At 44.8% G+C, this 20,500-nt stretch overlaps 1 protein-coding gene across 2 annotated transcripts in view; it reads right to left on the bottom strand.

Annotated features, from left to right (window-relative positions):
* Positions 1 to 20,500, bottom strand: part of DIXDC1 (DIX domain containing 1) — a 101,401-nt gene that overhangs the window by 48,337 nt on the left and 32,564 nt on the right. Inside the window, exons 2-5 of one of the 2 annotated variants that reach the window (XM_011976980.1) lie at positions 12,302 to 12,431; positions 8,243 to 8,368; positions 2,908 to 3,139; positions 2,178 to 2,285 (exon numbers count right to left, since the gene is read on the bottom strand). In XM_011976980.1, coding sequence (XP_011832370.1) covers positions 2,178 to 2,285; positions 2,908 to 3,139; positions 8,243 to 8,368; positions 12,302 to 12,431 — 596 coding nt within the window. Of the gene's footprint in view, positions 1 to 1,181; positions 2,286 to 2,907; positions 3,140 to 8,242; positions 8,369 to 12,301; positions 12,432 to 20,500 lie in introns of those variants that run through there. The other variant, XM_011976982.1, reaches the window with a different exon arrangement.

Genomic DNA, 20,500 nt, shown 5'->3' with positions numbered 1-20,500 from the left:
TGGGGGTGGGGGTGGGGGCGTCGACGAGGGATTGGGGGATGCAAGGAGGGGAGACTGGGAGGCTCAGGATAGGCAGGGTAAGAGCCGCGTATTGGCAGAATCAAGAGGAGGGCTCTGGTGGTCTGCCCCGCACCGAAAACCTTGCCTTCTCCACTCTGAGTCCTCCCTTCGTGGACCAGGGGTCGCTTGGACAGGTCAGGCCCGCGTGGGGCTCTGGCCGCTCCTCGGGGTGGAGACTCCGACACTCCCCAGGAAAATTCGCTGAGCACCCATCCCCTCCCACCTTCCCCTCTGGCGTTTGGTGTGTTCTTTTTAACCAAGTAAGGATCATTCTGCTTGGCTACAGTGAGAGGCTGGTATGCGGTTTTCGGTTTTCGGAGCAACAGGCTGGCAGGGCTTCCCCAGGGCGTCTCCGGAGGAGCAGTGGCAGGGGATGAGACACCCAGGGGCTATCCTTCCTTCTGAGCCACTCCCGTCCTGAGCAAGCCACATCTGGGGGCTCCTGAGCTCTTCATGGGTCACAGAGCCACTAAGTGGGCTCCCTGGGAGGCGAGGGCTCAGAATGTGCAGGAACCTGCTGGGTCCCAGATAGCCACAAGAAGCCCTCTCCTTCCCTGGGGACTCACTGAGGAAAAGGCAGCCACTAAGCCAGCATGCCAAAGAGCTGGATGAGGGGTCCGCATTAGAAGAAAATGTCAAAATCGAATAGTGAAAAACAGGGTAAAGCAAACAATTCTCCTCTGGCCCCTCTCCTAGAAAACTGTCACCATTAGCTCACTGCAGCCTGATAGCCAGTGGGCCACTCATTCACACAGTCTCACAGTCTCACAGCCCTCCCCCCAGTCCTCCTGCCTTGGAGGAGAAAGCAGGTGCTCTTAGGAAGAAATCCACTCTTCCTCCTATCCCCCAACTCTAGCAGGCACTATCAGGCTTAGAAGAGTGAAAGGCCTGCTGACGTGCAGGAGGCAATAGATCTCATCATACAACAAAAACATCCTGTAATTCTGCTCCAGGTGATAACCTAAGCAGCAAGCAAGGAAGAAATGATTTAGAGTCTCATTAAAAGCACACCTGCTGCTTACTGGGCACGGGGCTTCCTTTTGGGGTGATGAAGATGTCTTCTGAGTGGACAGAGATGATGGTCGCACCACATTATGAAGATACTAAGTGCCACTGAATTGTACACTTTATAATGTTTAATGGTTAATTTTATGTTAGGTGAATTTTATAAATAACAAAGAGCCCACCTGTTAAATGTAAAAGGCAAAAAGTTAGCAGTATATTAAAATACTAAAAAGAGTTCCATATGACCTCAATAAATTAGGAAATGGTATATCAAAATAGGATGGAATTTTATGAGAAAAAAAGAGAAGAAAGAAAACAAAGACACATAACATACATACAAGAAAAAGAACAAGTAGCCCTAAATAAAGCAGATTACACAGGGTCGGGATAGGAAAGAAAAGGTCATTAGAGCATAAATTATGATTCAGCAACAAAATGAAGTTAGTTAAAATATGATCTGGGGAGTGTTTATAGGAGCATGATTTACATAAGCCAGGAAAGTAATCTTTTTCTGCCACTGATAAGGTTCTTATTAGGGTACTGTATCCTGTTTTGGTCTCTGTACTTGGCTCTAAGGAATACAGACAACTTTTAGCTAGAGTCGCAAACATCATTAGCTTGCTCAAATGCATACTAATCAGCCACAGTTCCTGTAGAGGAAAGCTGGAAACATTCTAATGCTCTCAGACAACTCTGCTCAATTTCTATGAGCTTTACACAGACTTTTCAGGCCATACCTTAAGAGTTACACTTAGGCTCAAGGACAGCGCAATGGAACTAGCTATCATAAACACTGGCACCTGATACGCAGATGTCAGAACCTGGACTGGGCCCTGACAGGTTCCAGCCATGCCCCCATGTGGTCACAGTTAAGCACTGGCACTGGGACTGCACAGATTTCATTTGTGGGAAATAAAGCAGCACCCGACCCTACCTTCCTACCCTCCTACCAGCACAAACCCACAAAGCACTGCTAAGGGGTATGCCTTTAAAGCTAAACAGAAACTGAGGAGAGAAAAAGGGCTTAGATGCCTTTTTGCTTGTTGTGTTGTTACTTGAAGCTGAGAACTCCGAGAATCCCCCAGAATTCAGGTTTCAGAGGCCACAGTTACCTGGAGCAGCTGGATTCAGACGGGGACCTTTGTTGCCCTTCATACTGCTGCACTAGGGCCCGCACGCTCCAGTATGGATTCTCAATTTCCTCATCCATGCTGCTGTTCCTAAAGTCAAAGGACACCAGCAAAGGGAGGGTGTCAGTCCTTCGGATCAGATCAACTCAACGAGTACAGATAGACTGCCACTCTGCGAGCAGTATAATAGATGAGTAAGACAAATCCCCTGCCTCAGAGACACTTGGTACCTAGCAGGGAAGGCAGACACAAAAACAAGTAATTCACCAATCTCTGCAACACCTCAGGGTCCTGCTCTCTCTTAGCAGATACACAACCTGCAAAGCATTTCCTGCCATGACTCCCCAGGACAACCTGACCTTTGGGTACATTCCAGGGTAGAGCTTCCCCTAGATGAACTGGAACACTGCTCCCACAGACCACCCGGTGAAGAAAACACACTTGCCAAAGGTGTATATTTAAATTTTGGGCACCAGAGCAAAAACTTACACATAAGATTCCTTAACTTTCTGTTAAATGCAAAATAAAAATAAACATCTCAGAAGAAAAGGCTTTTTTCTTTTGAGAGTGCCCTCCCCTACCTCCCCACTCCATGTTCTTTTCTGCAATCTGGGGCTGTTTGGGTGACATTTCTATCTACTGTACTGTATCATCTAACAGAAGAAATATCAGAGAGAGGGATCAGTTCCCAGCCCCAGATTTCTACTGTTACCTCTGTCTGTATCGAAAGACATCCCGTCCTGATCGGGACATGTCATGACACACATCGGCCAGAGCAGCAGCTGCTCCCTGGGCCACAGCAGTGGCACAATGTGGTCGGTGACTTTGTAAAGGGGCTCTGGAGTCCCGTCCTTGGTTCACCGTCCTGCTAGAGCCAGGTTTGAAATGAGCTGCCAAGGCAAGGACCAGCCTCATGATAGACTTCAGGTTTCCGTCCACAATATCTGAAGGACAAAACAGACCAAGAGGTCCTAAGAGGGAGGCAAAAGCTAAGGACTTAGGCATTTAATATGTATTGCTAGTGATACAGGTAAGCAATGCAGTCAGAGTCTCAGTCCTAACAAAGCTCTGGGCAACAAGGGAGACAGAATATATAACAGCAATGACAATAAAGTAAGGTCACGTGTTTTGATAAGAGAAGTACAGGAATCTTTGGGAGGTCAGAGTAGAGACATCTTATCCAGACGACTCAGAGAAGGATTCCTAGAGGAAGTGTGTTCTAAACTAAGACTTGATTGATGACGAGTAGCACTTTAGTTAGATAAGAGAAAGACGAAGAGTATTCCAGGAAGAGGGAACAGCAGGTGTGAAGGTCTTGAAGTGGGAGACAGCATGATATGTTAGAGCTACGCCATCCAGTATGGGAACCATTAGCCACCTGTAGCTATCTCGGCTCACTGCAACCTCCGCCTCCCAGGTTCAAGCGATTCTCCTGCCTCAGCCTCCTGAGTAGCTGGGACTACAGGCGCCTGCCACCACGCCCGGCTAATTTGTTATATTTTTAGTAGAGACAGGGTTTCACCATGTTGGCCAGGCTGGTCTTGAACTCCTGACCTCAGGTGATCTGCCTGCCTCAGTCCCCCAAAGTGCTGGGATTACAGGCGTGAGCCACTGCGCCCAGCCCACCAGTTTCCTTTTTTATAATGTGGCTATTAGAAACTTTTTTTTTTTTTTTGAGACAAAGTCTCACTCTATCACCCAGGCGGGAATGCAATGGCACTATCTTGGCTCACTGCAACCTCTGCCTCCTGGGTTCAAGTGATTCTCCTGCCTCAGCCTCCCTCCCAAGTAGCTGGGATTACAGGAGCCCACCACCACGCCCAGCTAATGTTTGTATTTTTAGTAGAGATGGGGGTTTCACCATGTTGGCCACGCTGGTCTCGAACTCCTGACCTCAAGTGATCAGGAGTGTGATCAGGGATGGGGAGGCCTAGCCTCCCAAAGTGCTGGGATTATAGGTGTGAGCCACTGTGCCCAGCCTGCTATCAGAAACTCTTAAGTTACCTATGTGACTTGCATTCTATTTCTGTGACACAGCACTGTGGTGGAGGAAGTGAAACAAGTTCAGCATAGCCAGAGCCCAGAATGCGGGGGAAGACAGGGAAAGGTGAGGCAGCAGGGGGGTGAATTGGGGGGTGAATCAGAAGGGGGATCACACAGGGCGTGGGAGGCCACAGGAAGGACTCTGGATTTTATCCTAAGGGTCCTCAGATACAGAGGAGTGGCATGAGTATATGTACTCTTGGAAAGATCATTCTGACTGCAGTGTGGAGAGCAGATGAGAAGGGGACAAAAATCAATGCCGCGAGACTAACTCAGACTGTTACACTTCTCCAGGTAAATGACAATGATGTCCTAAATGGCAGTGTTCCCTGAAAATAGCTGACTTTAATGGGCCAGATCCCCAAGCCCACTCCACATGGGAACCAGATCAGAGGTATCATGAACTCTAAATTTTGCCCTAGAAATAAAAGAGGAATGTAGGCAGAAAACAGTGTGGTAAGTCTGGTGAAAGTCAATGTAAGGAAATGGGTAAAATTTTATTTTATTTTTTAGCTTTGTATCCTTTAAATATACAAGTCTTGGAAAAGGATTATTTGTTTTTGTTTTTTTCTTTTTCACCTTTTGTTTTAGAAGCAGGTGGTACACATGCAGCTTTGTTACAAAGGTATATTGTGTAATGCTGAGGTCTACGGTACGACTGAACTCATCATCCAGATAGTGAGCACAGTACCCAACAGGTAGTTTGCAGCCCTTCCCCCCCTCCCTCTCTCCCTCCTCTAGTAGTCCCCAGTTTCTACTGTTCCCATCTCTTGTCCCAATGTGCACCCAATGTTTAGTTCCCAATTATAAGTAAGAACATATGGTGTTTGGTTTGCTGGTTCTGCATTAGTTTGCTTGGGATAATGGCCTCCAGCTGCATCCATGTTGCAGCAAAGGACATGATTTTATTTTTTTATGGCTGCCTAGTATCCTATGGTATATATATACCACATTTTCTTTATCCACTTAACTGCTGATGGGCACCTGAGTTGATTCCATGTTTTTGCTATTGTGAATGGTGCTGCAATGAACCTACAGGTGCATGTGTCCTTTTGGTAGAGTGATTTATTTTCCTTTGTGGATATACCCAGTAATGGGATTGCTGTAGTTCTTGGAGAAATCTCCAAACTATTTTCCACAGTGGCTGGACAAAGTTACATTCCCACCAACAATATATGTGCCCCTTTTCTCCACAGCCTCACCAACATCTGTCATTTTTTGACTTTTTAACAAAAGCCATCCTGACTGGTGTGAGATAGTATCTCATTGTGGTTTTGATATGCATTTATCTGATTAGTGCTGATGAGCTTTTCTTCATGTTTGTTGGCCACTTGTACATCTTCTTTTGAGAAGTATCTGTATATGCCCTTTGCCCACTTTTTAATAGGGTTATTTGTTTTTGTTTATTGATTTAAGTTCCCTATAGATTCTAGATATTAGACCTTTGTCAGATTCATAGTTTGTGAATATTTCCTCCCATTCTATAGGCTATCTGCTTACTCCCTTGATAGTTTATCTTGCTATGTAGAGGCTCTTTAGTTTAATTAGATCCCAATTGTCAATGTTTATGTTGCAATTGCTTTGAGGACTTAGTCATAAATTCTTTGCCAATGCCAATATCAAGAAGGGTTATTTCCTAGGTTTTCTTCTAGGATTTTTACAGTTCAACGTCTTCCATTTAAGTCTTTATTCCATCTTGAGTTAATTTTTGTACATGGTGATAGGGATCTAGTTTCATTCTTCTGCATATGGCTAGCCAGTTATCCCAGCACCATTTATTGAATAGGGATTCTTTTCCTCATTGCTTATTTTTGTTGAGTTTGTCAAAGATCACATGGTTGTAGGTGTGGAACTTTATTTCTGGGTTCTCTAGTCTGTTCCATTGGTCTACGTGTCTGTTTTTATACCAGTACCATATTGTTTTGGTTACCATAGTCTTGTAGTATAGTTTGAAGTCAGGTAATGTGACACCCTAGGGGCTTTGTAGCTTTTTTTTTTTTTTTTTTTTTTTTTTTGAGATAGAGTCTCCCTCTGTGTCGCCCAAGCTGGAGTGCAGTGGCGCGATCTCAGCTCACTGGAACCTCGGCCTCCCAGGTTCAAGATATTCTGCTGTCTCAGCATCCTGAGTAGCTGGGACTACAGGCACATACCACCACGCCTGGCTAATTTTTGTATTTTGAATTTCTTTCACCTCTTTGGTTAGATGTAGTCCTAGATATTTCTTTTTTGTGTGTAGTCATTGTAAGTGGGATTGTGTTCATAATTTGTCTCTCAGCTAGAATGTTATTGGTGTATAGAAATGCTACTGATTTGGCCAGGCACGGTGGCTCATGCTTATAATCCCAGCACTTTGGGAGGCTGAGGCAGGTGGAGATTTGGAATTTGAGACCACACTGGCCAACATGATGAAACCCTGTCTCTATAAAAATACAAAAATAAGCCAGGCATGGTGATGCATGCCTGTAGTCCCAGCTACTTGGGAGGCTGAGGCAGGAGAATCACCTGAACCCAGGAGGCGGAGGCTGCAGTGAGGTGAGATCACGACACTGAACTCCAGTCTGGGCAACAAAGCAAAACTCCATCTCAAAAAAAAATAAAATAAATGCTACTGATTTTGCACACTGATTTTATATCCTGAAACTTTACTTAAGTCGTTTATCAGTTCTAAGAGCCTTTTGGGTTTTCTAGGTATAGAATCATATCATCAGTGAAGAGAGATAGTTTGACTTTTTCTTCTCCTATTCGGATGCCTTTTATTTCTTTCTCTTGCCTGATTGCTCTGGCTAGGACTGCCAGTACTATGTTGAGAAGGAGTGGTAAAGGACTCTTTGATACCTCCTACAAGGTGCTCTCACTGATCAGTATTGGCCCCATCTAAATGATCTGAACACAGAGAACACTAATAATCCAACATGAACCATTCTGCCCCTATTGTCATGAGACCCAAAGGCAATCAGACCCAGGAACTGACACTGAAACAAAACCAGACCTATAGTCAGTTCTCGAGAAACAGCAAGAGAACTAGGGAGCCTATGCTCTCTAAGAACACCTACGTTGTTCCTTCCTTGAAGCCTGGGCTCAAAATAGCCCGGCAAACCCATCTGGGCCAAGCCACTATAGAAGAGGGCAGATGCTGAGGTCACAGAGCTGCTTTCATCCTGCCTAGAATGTTCCATGGTATCCAAAAAAGGGCTATAAAATGTTTCCCTTCTAAAAAACTAGACGGAAAAAAATGTAGGTTATGAGTATCTTAAATAATATTTTGTCATGAAACCCAAGGAACTTAAAAAAGTAATCTCTTCATTTTTGATAACTTAAATGAGAAATCCTAAAGTTAATATCCCAATATTGTAATTTCTTCTCTCTTTTTTAAAAAATAGAGACAGAGCCTCACTATGTTGCCCAGGATGGTCTCAAACTCCTGGGCTCAAGTGATCCTCCCGCCTTGGCCTCCCAGTGCTGGGATTACAGGTATGAGCCACCATGCCCGACCATAATTTCTTCTCTAACCATTAATTTTCCTACATACACTCAAGCAAATCTGTATTCAATTAAAACGAATGCCCGGGCACAATGGCTCATGCCTGTAATCCCAGCACTTTGGGAGGCCAAGGAGAGGCGGGTGGATCACCTGAGGTCAGGAGTTTGAGACCAGCTTAACCAACACGGTGAGACCCTATCTCTAATAAAAATACAAAATTAGCCAGGCATGGTGGCACATGCCTGTAATCCCAGCTACTTGGGTGTCTGAGGCAGGAGAATCACTTGAACCAGGGAGGCAGAGGTTGCAGTGAACCAAGATTGTGCCATTGCACTCTAGCCTGGGCAAGAAGAGTAACTCCATCTCAAAAAATAATAATCATGAAATATAAAATAAAAATAAAATAAAATGAATGGAGACTTTCTATCTCCCCACAGGTCACAACCAAGGATTTTCCTGAGGCTAGCACTCACTGGTTAACATTGAGTATACTCATGCACCAAGGATGTGATGAGGCACTGACCTTTAGCCGAAGTCTGGTGCATACGAATCTTTTTAGAGGCCACAAACTGTAGCACTTTCTCCACATTATTCTTCATCTCCTGTTGGTTACTGGGACTCAGCTGTACCCCACTCAGCTTTTCTCCTGCTGTTAGGAGAGACAAAATATACGAAGTTATAGGGAGGAATACTATCAAAGTTTCATAGCAGTTAGATACAGAGGAAGGGAAGATTTGATGTGAACACCAACATTATACATAAATATATAAATGAGTTAAGTCCTGGTGTTTGTCATTTAGATGGGAAATAGGAAAATGAAAAAGGGGTCTGTGAAGTTACTGTGTGTACATTTATTCAATCAGCAAATATTCACTGAGCATCTACTGAGTGGCAAGTACTCACTATTCTGAGCACCAGAGAAACAGGAGAGAACAAGAAGAATAAAGTCCCTCCCTTCATAGAATTTATATGTGCAGGAGTGGCTGATAACCATCAAGTTAACAAGTAAGTGTTTAATATAATTTCATAGTAGCAGTAAGTGCTTGAGGAAAAACAAAGTACAATGATCATGGTCTCTCTGATCATACATTTGGCAGCAGCCTGAATAAAGTAAAGCATGTTAAGATTTGAGGAGGAAGCCTTCCAGACTGAGGAACCACAGGGACAAACCCCAAGCTCCGCTTACCTGAGGAACAGCAAGAGCAGTGTGGCTGGGGGAGTGAGCAAGGAGTCAAGTCCTAGGAATGGCTAGACAGACAAGCAAGGCCAGGGCATACGGAGCTTTCTTTTTTTTTTTTTTTTGAGACGGAGTCTTGCTCCGCCCAGGCTGGAGTGCAGTGGCGGGATCTCGGCTCACTGCAACCTCCGCCTCCCAGGTTCACCCCATTCTCCTGCCTCAGCCTCCTGAGTAGCTGGGTCTACAGGCGCCCGCTACCTCACCCGGCTAATTTTTTGTATTTTTATTAGAGACGGGGTTTCACCGTGTTCGCCAGGATGGTCTCGATCTCCTGACCTCATGATCCGCCCACTTCGGCCTCCCAGTGCTGGGATTACAGGCGTGAGCCACTGCGCCCAGCCCATGCGGGGCTTTCTGGACCAGAGCAAAGGGCCTGAATTTTATCCTAAGTGTAATGAGCAGCCAATGGAGAGTCTGAGACAAGGGAGTGACATAATCTGGTTTATGTTTTCACAAGTTGACTGGCAGGGCGCCATGGCTTATGCCCATAATCCTAGCACTTTGGGAAGCCAAGGCAGAAGAACTGCCTGAGCCCAGGAGTTCAAGACTAGTCTGGTCAAGATGGCGAAAACCCCGTCTCTACAAAAATAATAAATAAATAAATAAATAAATAAATAAATAAAATGGACTCTGCGTGCAAATAGACTATGGAGAGAGGAAACAGGGAGATCAGTCAGAAGGATGATGAAAATGGTCAAGGCAGGACATGAAGGTTTGGGCTAGAGTGGAAGTCTTGGCTGACTGATGAGAAGTTAGATATCAGGTATATTGTGAATACAAAGCAGACAACACATTTGAAGGATTCGATATAATATATGAGAAAAAGGACAATTAATGACACCTTCTAAGTGTTCTGCTTTAACACAAATGATAATGTGGTGTGTTACTCAGATGAAGAAATTTGAAGAATAAAGGGATTGGTAGGGGGAAGGACATCCAAATTTCTGATTAGGACGTGTGAAATTTGAGTTGCATGTTACACATCCAAGTAGAGATATTGGCTATTCATGTCTAGAACTCAAGGAAAAATTCAAGGCTAAAGATACAAATTTGGGAAGAAATCACTTAGGAGTAGAGAGTATATAAGAGGGCTGAACCTGCAGCATTCCAGCATTAGAGGTCAGGAAGGAAATGAAAAGCCAGAAAAACAAATGAAAGAAGCCCATGAGAAAGGAAGAAAACCATAAGTTAACAGGATTCTGGAAGCCAAGTAAAGAAAGTCTTTGAAGAGAAGAGTGTCATCAACTATGTCAAGTATTGCTATGTTAAATAAAATGATGTCTGAGGCCTAGTCACTGGATTTGATAAGGTGGAGGATTGGCCACTGGATTTGATATGACCTTGAGGAAGGCGGTTTCAGTGGAATGGGATCAAAAGCCTGATAAGGACAGGTTAAAGAAAGCATAGGAAATAAGGAAGTGGATTCAGTGAGTAAAGGCAAAATCTTGTGAGGAGTTTTTCTATCTAGCAAAGTCACAGTAGAAAGTTGTGTTTAAGAACCTGGGTTTTGGCTGGGCACGGTGGCTCACGCCTGTAATCCCAGTACTGTGGGAGGCTGAGGCAGGCAGATCACAAGGTCAAGAGATCGAGACCATCCTGGCCAACATGGTGAAACCCCATCTCTACCAAAAAATTCAAAAATTAGCCTGGCGTGGCGACATGTGCCTGTAGTCCCAGTTACTTGGGAGGCTGAAGCAGAAGAATTGCTTGAACCCAGGAGGTGGAGGTTTCAGTGAGCCGAGATTGCGCCACTGCACTCCAGCCTGGCGACAGAGCGAGACTCCGTCTCAAAAAAAAAAAGAAAAAAAAAAAAAAAAAAAAACCCTGGGTTTTGCAGGGGAGGGGATGGGAAAAAAGAACCTAGGTTTTGGAAAAAGAAGAATACATATTCATATTACTTATATAGACATAGAATGGGAAGTTTCTCTGGGAAGAAATGCAAGAAACTACTAACACTAGTTGCCTCTAGAAGGAAAAATGGGTAGCTGGTGGGGGGACATAAGTGGAAAAAGGAGGTTTGACCTTACATCCTTTCGTACATCTGGATTTCCTACTAGTCCATATATAACCTATTCAAATAAATGGAACATTAAATGTTTAAAACAGGCTTTGGAGTTAAAGTAGATCTAGGTTTGCACCTCTACTTTGGCACTTACAGTTATGTGACTTTGTAAAGTTGCTTAGCCTCTCTAAGCCTCATAAAATGAATAAAATAGTAGTAGTCATATTATACACCTATCATAAAAATCAAAATAGCACGCTTAGCTATTTTGTTTGACTCATACTAAGTACTATTTATTTTTATAAATCTTCTCTTTTAAGCTTGTTTCCTGAAAGTGGGGATAATATTATGTTTCCCAAAGATGTGATAATTAAATGAAATTAAACAAGATAAAAGTGCTCAATCCTAGCATTTGCTATTACCGTTGCCATTATTATCATCATTACATATGAATACTCTGATGAATTCATAAACTGTCCCAATGAGGTATTCATGGATGGGCTGCTTGTTGCAAACCTGGCTTCTTCCGTACCACTTGCAGGTCCTATATGCCTCAATAACTCAAAGCAAAGTCAGCTAACTAATGTAACAATAAATGGTTGAGAACCTATTATGTGCATTTGGCTAGAGCTTGTATAAATAGAAAAACAGTATACTACGCCTGCTCTTAAAGCGCTCAGATCACGCAGGATAGGTAATCAAATGATTATCACATAATTACTATTCAATGAGAGAAATAATAATAGAAATATGGAAAAATGCTATGGAAATAAGGTTATGGTACCATCTAGTAAGAATGATGGCAACAACCCCAGGGTTCAAGACGAAAAAAACCTTTTATAAAGCATTATGGTAAAAGGGTCCTTTTGCCAGTAACATCCCTCCTTTTGTCTGGCTACTACTTCCTTCTCTGGCCTTGGTTTAGATACCAATTCTTCTGGTAGGCCTCAGTTGAGATATCAATTCTGGCAAGCCAATCCCTGAACCCCTAAGACTGGGTGTCCCTCCTATGTGCTCCCATCTGTGCTTACCCCACTCTGGAGTACTAAGTACATTAATGGAATTGACTTCATTTTCCAGCCTTTCCAACTACTTTGGTAGACTCTTGAGAGCATAGACTATTCTCATCCTCATATTCCCAAAACATAATTCAGTGCCTGGGACACAATGTCTACTGACTAATAAATAAATGAATTAACCTTGGGCAAGTATTTTAAGTCTTCTCTACCTCCACTGACATATATTCTAAAGAAAAAACAACCTGTTCTAAAGGGCATATGGAGGATAAAGAAGGCCAGGTTCTGGTCTATGTATTCTAGTATCAGAGTCCAGGGCCAACTGACCAACAATCTCGATGAGATATGCCAGGATCACCCCATCCCGGAGATCCTGTCGCAGGTCCTGCACAGGCTTCACTGCTGGCCTCTTCTTCAGTTGTGAATTCACCCAGGCCACATAGGCCTGCAGCTGTTGCTGGAAAATAAAAGACAGAAGTAAGGGAAAGGTGGCATATTAATCTCAGCCCTTACCTCATACCCTCTGAGGAAGCATTTGTGACGGGGGTATGATAAACAACCTACATCAGAAGCAAGATAAATTTCTGAGGAAAGAAAGAAGAAAGATTATATCATGATCAGACACAGAATATGTTCACAAATTCTCTAGTTTTATACTAATCTCCAGGGATAAGCTAACGTCAGACTTGGGTGGCACTGTAGACACACATAAGCAGATGAGTCTTTCAATGACTATGACTCCTGCCTTCCTCAAGTTTTGCTCTGTTGACCAGGGATGAGGGCTTGGCCCAGAACCACAGCCAGTTTTCAGGTATATTCACAACTGTCAACAACCCACCACACTTCTCAGAAACAATCACTTGTGCCATATGCATAACGGACTGTGATACTCATGCAAATTGCTCTTGGGCAACCAGGAATAAACAATAAACCATGCTCTGAACTGCCTCTCCCATAGCTGCTTTCTTCAAAATGAGACTTAAGTGAAATTATCTCATAGTCAACCCAAGATTTATTCTCCTGAGCCAATAATCCTAGGATTGCTACAGAGTTAGTTTTAATCCATGCTTTATATTGTCAAAGAGGATCTGGTTACCGAAAACCTACACAAAGAAGCAAAAAGAAAGGCTATAGTGAGCAATGTTCCTGAAGACTAAAAAGGTATTTTCATTTACTTTTAGACAAAGCTAGGGCCCAGTATTATCAGAAACTGGTCAGGCATCTAGGTAGCGACACACAACTCATTCCAACCCATGGACAACCTTACATACTACATTTTGTCCATGAAACAGAACTTGTATTCAGATGTTTATGCTGATTATTTGGTCAAAAGATGGGCACTAATATCAAAATATCACACAAACAATGTCACAGTCCAAGTAGCAGTTCTGACTGGTTTCTTTGCAGCCCAGGACCCTGAGCCTAAAATTTAAGTTCAAGGGCTAATTGTATCAAATTATAATTTGGTTAAAATACAGTTGATTCCTAAGTCCCAAGTACTTCCTTAATGAAATAATGTTGGAAATTACTCACTGGCTGCTTCCTGAACATAAATTAAATCTTCATTATTTTCTCTCTGTGTCAATTTGTGAGAATAAATAACATCCTTTGGAAGACAGTACTAAGACAACAATCTATCAGCCGCTGACAAACTGTAGGAAGTGCAATGATCAGGAGGAGGTGGGAGGAGGAATCTAATATTTATTGAATACCTATCATGAACTAAACACAATTTTTGGTGTTTGACCCATGTTTTAATTAGCGAATGTACATGGGCCAGGGCCTGACATAAAACTGACACTTACTAAATGGTCATTATTTTTGTCATCGTCATCTAATTCAATTCTCAGAAAAACAACTACACTAGAGTTAGCATTATCTCCATTTTATGGACGAGGTTCAGAGAGGTTATGTAACTTCTCTAATGTTCCCATAGCTAGGACATAGCAGACATGGTATTAAAACCCAGTAATGTTGTCCCTGCATTTACCAAGGGCCTCTTGCTACCCAACTTACTCCACAGAACAGAAATGGCTTCACCTTCTGCCTCACATGGGCCAGACACCCATCACCAGGGACCAGATGAGATCTGTGATGCTCCAAGGTCTGCTCCCATTGTGCAGTCAGAGCACTGCCTGAAGCAGACCAGGCAAAGGGCACCTCAGAGTGAACCACTCTGGTCTGAGGGAAAGCAGTGAAGTCCAGAAAAGACACTAAGGTGACAGGTGGGATTTGATTACCTGGCTTTTATATAAAACTCCTAACCGATTTCCCTGTATCTATTATCATTCTCAACCCACCCTCCACACCCACACATTCTTGGTTAAAATCTGTTACTGGTCTCCAGTTATCCTCAAAGATAAAATCCAATTGCCATTCAAGCTCGTCACGTGTTAGCCTTCACCTGTTCTCCAGCTTCACCCCAATTCCCCAAATACCCACCAAGCTTCAGCTCATCTGAATTATGTACAGTTCCCCAAATGCACCATGCTTTCCAGCCGCTCCACCTCCTTCTAACTCCTGCCTCTTTTTTTTTTTTTTTTTTTGAGACGGAATTTTGCTCTGTCGCTCAGGCTGGAGTGCAGTGGCGTGATCTCGGCTCACTGCAACCTCTGCCTTCCAGGTTCAAGCAATTCTCTTGTCTCAGCCTCCTGAGTAGCTGGGACTATAGGCACCTGCCACCACGCCCGGCTAATTTTTGTATTTTTAATGGAGATGGGGTTTCACCATATTGGTCAAGCTGGTCTTGAACTCCTAACCTCAGATGATCCACCCACTTCGGCCTCCCAAAGTGCTGGGATTATAGATGTGAGCCACCGCACCCGGCCAACCTGCCTCTTCTTAAGTCTCACCTCAAGCATCACTTTTTTCAGAAAGCCTCCCCTGACCTCTCAGATACCTCAGACTCCAATCTCCTTGAAGGCATCCTGTGTCACACAATCGGTTCAACAATAATTTCAGGCACTGTACCCAGTTATGAGGTGACAACAAGCCCCAGCTTGCAGGTTGGTAGAAACAAAGCTATGACAGGGTACATAGGGTGCTAATAAAGTATCAGCCCAACCTGAACCCCAAGCTACAGAGGGTCACCTGAAGGAGGAAAAGAAGCAAAAAGGACAGTGAACTCAAAGGAGCTGAGGTCTGAAATATGCTTTATGTGGAGAGTCACAATAGTTCAGAATTACTTGACTCAGAGTAGCAGGTGCTCCACAAATATTTGTTTGACTCAGTTAATCATTTGTCACATTTTATCAGGCCAGTAACTAAGATGACTGCAAAAGTTAATTGCGTGGGGGACAAACAAGAACAAGTATTTTTCTTGAGGTCAAGATAATTTCTACTTAAGTTACCTAAGCTTTTTCTTGGCCGTAGCAGTCGTCTCTGATGCAAAACTGATTAGTACTGTTAAGTACTTTTCATGCACATTACTCACAGTCTGGTCTTCCAACAAAAGAGGATTCCACAGCCTAAACAATAATAGTCACCACTTTTCTGAACACCTACTTTGTATCAAGAGCTATGCTGGGTTCTTTGAACACGTTTTCTCTAATGCTAATCTGGCAGGGAGATGTTTTTGTATTTATTTTTCTCATTGAAAACAGAGACACAGAATGGTGAAATAACTTGTTCATGGTTACTCAAACAGTAAATCATGAATATGGGATCCAGATATGACTCCCAAGCCCACGCTCTTTCCACTCTACCACACTGCTGCCTAAACAAATGCACCGCTGAGGCCTAAATGACTTCCCTAGAACTCTCAGGATGTACCTGAGTCTAAACCACTCCCTCCACCACATCCAATGTTTGAATCCCTTGTGTAATAAACTATACTAAGTGACTGTCTACTAAAGTGTGCTTCCCAGATCAGAAGCATCGGCAACACCTGGGAGCCTGTTAGAAATGCAGACTCCTGGGCTCCTCCCCAGCCTACTGAATCAGAGCCTATTATCTCAACAAGCTTTCCTGGTGATTCATATGCACATGAAAATACGAGAAGCACTGATCCAGCCCGCTGTTGCCATACCTGGCTGCACATCAAGGTCACGAGGGAAGTTTTTCATAAGCAGACGTCATGCTAAATCTACCGGTTGTCTCCAGAAGGTAGGAACTCAGAAAGCTTCATCTTCCCAAGCTTTCCCATATGATTCGTGTAAAGTCGACTTGAGTCTCTTCCCAGCTAAACATTCCAGTTCCCTTAACCAAGGGGTTCCCAGCCCCCTTGATTAACAATCAGAATCACCTGGAAAGTTTTTTAAAAAAAATACTAACGTCTAGACCGACCATAGACCAGTCAGAATTCCTGACAGTGGGACGAAGGTGTATCAGTATTTCTCAAGTGCTCCTAGTAACATGCAGAGATGTGAGCTAAGGTTAACTATTCCTTACATAAAATAAAGTATTACCACTTTTTTCTTTTTCTTTCTTTTTTTTTTTTTTTTGAGACAGAGTTTCACTCTTGTCTCCCAGGCTGGAGGGCAATGGCGCGATCTCGGCTCACTGCAATCCCCACCTCCCAGGTTCAGGGGATTCTCCTGCCTCAGCCTCGTGAGAAGCTGGGATTATAGGCGCCAACCACCATGCCCAGTTAATTTTTGTATTTTTAGTAGAGACAGGATTTCACCATATTGGTCAGGCTGGTCTCAAACTCCTGACTTCATGATCCACCAGCCTCGGCCTCCCAAAGTGTTAGGATTACAGGCGTGAGTCACTGTGACCGACCAAAAGTTTTACTGCTTTTCTAAATCTCTCTGAAACCATGACACCTAGAACCTAATAAAATACTCCCTAGATGTAATGAAGACATACAGCTTCTTCATCCAAAATCATGTATTTTGCTGGGCACAGTAGTTCATGCCTGTAATCCCAGTACTTTGGGAGGCCAAGGTGGGTGGATCACATAAGATCAGGAGTTCAAGACCAGCCTGGCCAAAATGGTGAAACCCTGTCTCTACTAAAAATACAAAAATTAGCTGGGTGTGGTGGTGTGTACTTGTAATCCCAGCTACTTGGGAGGCTGAGGCAGGAGAATCACTTGAACCTGGGAGGTGGAGGTTGCAGTGAATCGAGATCGCACCACTGCACTCCAGCCTGGATGACAGAGTGAGACTCCGTCTCAAAAACAAAACAAAATGCTGTATTTCTGTTTCTTCTCTTTCCTTCTTTCTTTGGCCAATAGATCACACTGCTGACCTGCACTAAGAGGTCCTTCAAAATCCCTAAGTATTATTTTTCATTCTGAAACAATCTTAGACTTAGCAAAAAGGTAGCAAAAATGGTAGAGTTCACCATTACCCGGGTAGCCCAAATTTTTACATCTTACATAAGCACAGTACAATGATCAAAACAGGAAGCTAATGTTATAGGATCCTTGGATGTCACTTTGCCAGCTGGAAACCTCTATAGCCAGTGGCACCTTTGCCTGAGTTTTGCTTGGGCCCACTGGGCCCACTCACCCTAGCAGGCTCACACTACCCGGTAGGTTTGGATCCCATGCCTGTCAAGGGCAAGTGGAGTGGCAAGGGGTGTGTCAGCAAGTGAACATGGGGTCCAGCCACTGCACACAGCCAGACACACTGACTGTGGTGGGGCGGGCAGCTCCAGGCACTGGCATGGCTGCTGGCTCCCTGCAAGGCTGCAGCTGGACCAGGCATACTGCAAGTAGCTTCCACAGCTGGCACCAGGAAACGTGGTGGCGCCTGGGAGCTTGGAGACTCCAGGAACCACAGAGCCCAAAAGACCGTGTCACAGCCCTGGCTTGGGGAGCTCCTAGGTCTGGGAGCTTCTTCTCTCTGCAGCTCTTCTCTCCTTCTCTGTTCTCTCCTTCTTGTCACCTGCAACATGGTGAGCAAGGGACATGTTTCAGACCTGTTAGTGTTACAGCTCTTTCAGTCCCACCATTTGGCAGGTCCCAAGTTCCTCCCCCATGTCCAGAAGGCATGAGGTATGCGGACAAGTGGAGGGTAAGGTGAAGAGGAGCTTTATGGAGCGATAGAATAGCTCAGAGGAGACCTGCAGTGGGTAGCTCATCTCCGCAGCCAGGGTGTCCCGATGATTGTTCGGCTCTCAGCAGAGAGAAGACCCTGGAGTGGGTAGCTCTTCTCCTCAGCTGGTTTTCCCATCACCTGCTCACCTCTCAGCAGGGAGAAGACCCTGGAGTGGGCAGCTTCTCTCCGCAGGCAGGATGTCCCATCATTTCCCGTCAGGTTGAGTCTGGGGTTTGATGGGCTTCAAAGGGGAGGAAGTGCGTACTGATTGGTTCATGGGTGACCCTGGGTAGGCCTGGAAAAAGCACCATAAATTCCCACTCCGGTCTGTGGGGCTGGCAGCCTGGCCCCCAGGCTTCAGGTCTCCCTGGTTTGAGGTGGGGTTTCACTGGGAACCCGTCCCTTTCCACACAGGAGCCTGTCTGCCTCCTGCCACTGTTCATGGTACTGTGCCAAGAGGCACGTGCAGGCCAGCACTGAGCTGCTCTCAGCACCCTCTCAGCCTCCCTCCTGTGCTTTTCGGCACCCAAAGTCCAGAGGGAGCCGAGGTAGCAGGGGGCTGGCATGTCAGTGCTGCCCCAACCCTGTGCATACCCAGCCAGGTTGTGGCAGTGGCTGGGCTTGGCCTCAACTTTGCTCCAAGATCGGAGCAGGTGCAGGGAGTGGGGAAAGGCCAGGCAGCGGGAGCAAGCACTTTCAAGCCTGGCCCCTGAGAGTGCAGCAATGCCTGGGTCCACAGCCGTGGCTTGGGCGGCTGCAGCTGCAGCTGCACCTGAGGGGTTGGGGCTCCTCCTGCCTGCTCCCTGTCCCCAAGAGCACAGGCTTGCCTGGTCCACAGTCATGGCTTGGGTGGCTGCAGCTGTGCCCAGGAGGCTGGGACTCCTACCTGCTTCTGGCCCACAAGAAAACAGGGATGCCTGGGTCCACAGCCAGGGCTTCGGTGACTGTAGCTGCACCCAGGAGGGTGGGGCTCCTGCCTGCTTCTGGCCCCCAAGACCACAGGGATGCCCAGGTCTGCAGCTGGGTAGCTGCAGCTGCACCCAGAGAACACGAAGCTCCCACCCTGCTAACTCAGAGGGGGCAGGCTTCTGCCTGTCCTTGGCTCCCACAAGCTCTGTGGAGCGTGCTGCCCCGGCCACAACTGCCCCACTGCAGCCGGCATCATGGTAACAGCTGTTCCAGATGGACTGCCGCTGCCATCACTAACACTGACAAAACACCATTACCTAATCTAGACTTGGTTCAAATTTCACCAACTGTCCCACTAGTGTCCTTTATCTGGTCCAGGATCCCTTCCAAGATCTCACAGTGCACTGGGCTGCCACGTCTCTTCCATCTCCTCCAATCTGGAACAGTTGCTCAGTCTTTATTTGTCTTTCAAGACCTTGACAATTTTGAAGAGTGCTGGCCAGTTATGTTGTACAATGTCCCACAATTTGGGTTTATCTGAAGTTTTCTCATAATCAAATTCAGGTTATGGAGTTTTGGCAAGAAAACCACAGAAGTCACATTGTGCTCTTCTCAGTGAACCATACCAAAAGGCACAAGATGCCAATATATCTTGCTATTGAAGTTAACTTCGGTCACTTGGTTAAGGTAGCATCTGCCACATTTCTCTACTGTAAAGTTGCTCTTTTTCCGTTTGTAATTAATATGTATTTGTGGAAAGATGCTTTGAGACTATGAAAATATCCTTTCTCATCATCGCTTTTCCCATCCATTTCAAATTTAACATTTATTGATTTTTTTCCTGCTAAAATTATTATTACGGTGGTTCCCAAATGATGATTTTCTAATTCTGTCATTCTTCCTACATTTATTGATTGTAATTCCAACTGTGAGGAAGAGCTCTCTCCTCCCCCATTTATTTATTTACATATTTATTTATTTTTTGAGACAGGGTCTCACTCTGTTGCCCAGGCTGGAGTGCAGTGGTACAAACACAGCTCACTGTGCTTTGACTTCCTGGGCTCAAGCCATCCTCTTGCCTTAGCCTCCTTAGTAGCTGGGACTACAGGCATGCACCACCATGCTCAGCTAATTATTTTATTTTTTTGTAGAGACAGAGTCTCACTATGTTGCTCAGGTTGCTCTCAAACTTCTGGGCTCAAGTGATTCTCCCACCTCAGCCTCCCAAAGTGCTGGGATTACAGGCATGAACTCCCATGCCTGGCCCTCTCCTCCATTTATTTATTTATATCAGTATATCATGGATATTTACTTTATTTTTTATTTCTGCTATTAATCCATTATTGTAATTATTTATTTTAGGCCAGGCATGGTGGCTAAAGCCTGTAATCCCAGCACTTTGGGAGGCCAAGGCGGGAGGATCACTTGAGGTCAGGAGTTCAAGATCAGCCTGGCCAACATGGTGAAACCCCATCTCTACTAAAAATACAAAAATTAGCTGGGTATGGTGCTAGGCACCTGTAGTCCCAACTACTTGGGAGGCTGAGGCAGGAGAATCGCTTGAACCTGGGAGGTGGCAGTTGTAGTGAGCCACGACTGTGCCATTGTACTCCAGCCTGGGCAACAAGAG

Source organism: Mandrillus leucophaeus, unplaced genomic scaffold (assembly GCF_000951045.1).
Source record: "Mandrillus leucophaeus isolate KB7577 unplaced genomic scaffold, Mleu.le_1.0 Scaffold172, whole genome shotgun sequence".
Taxonomy (NCBI): Eukaryota; Metazoa; Chordata; class Mammalia; order Primates; family Cercopithecidae; genus Mandrillus; species Mandrillus leucophaeus.
This window is presented reverse-complemented; position numbering and strand designations above follow the sequence as displayed.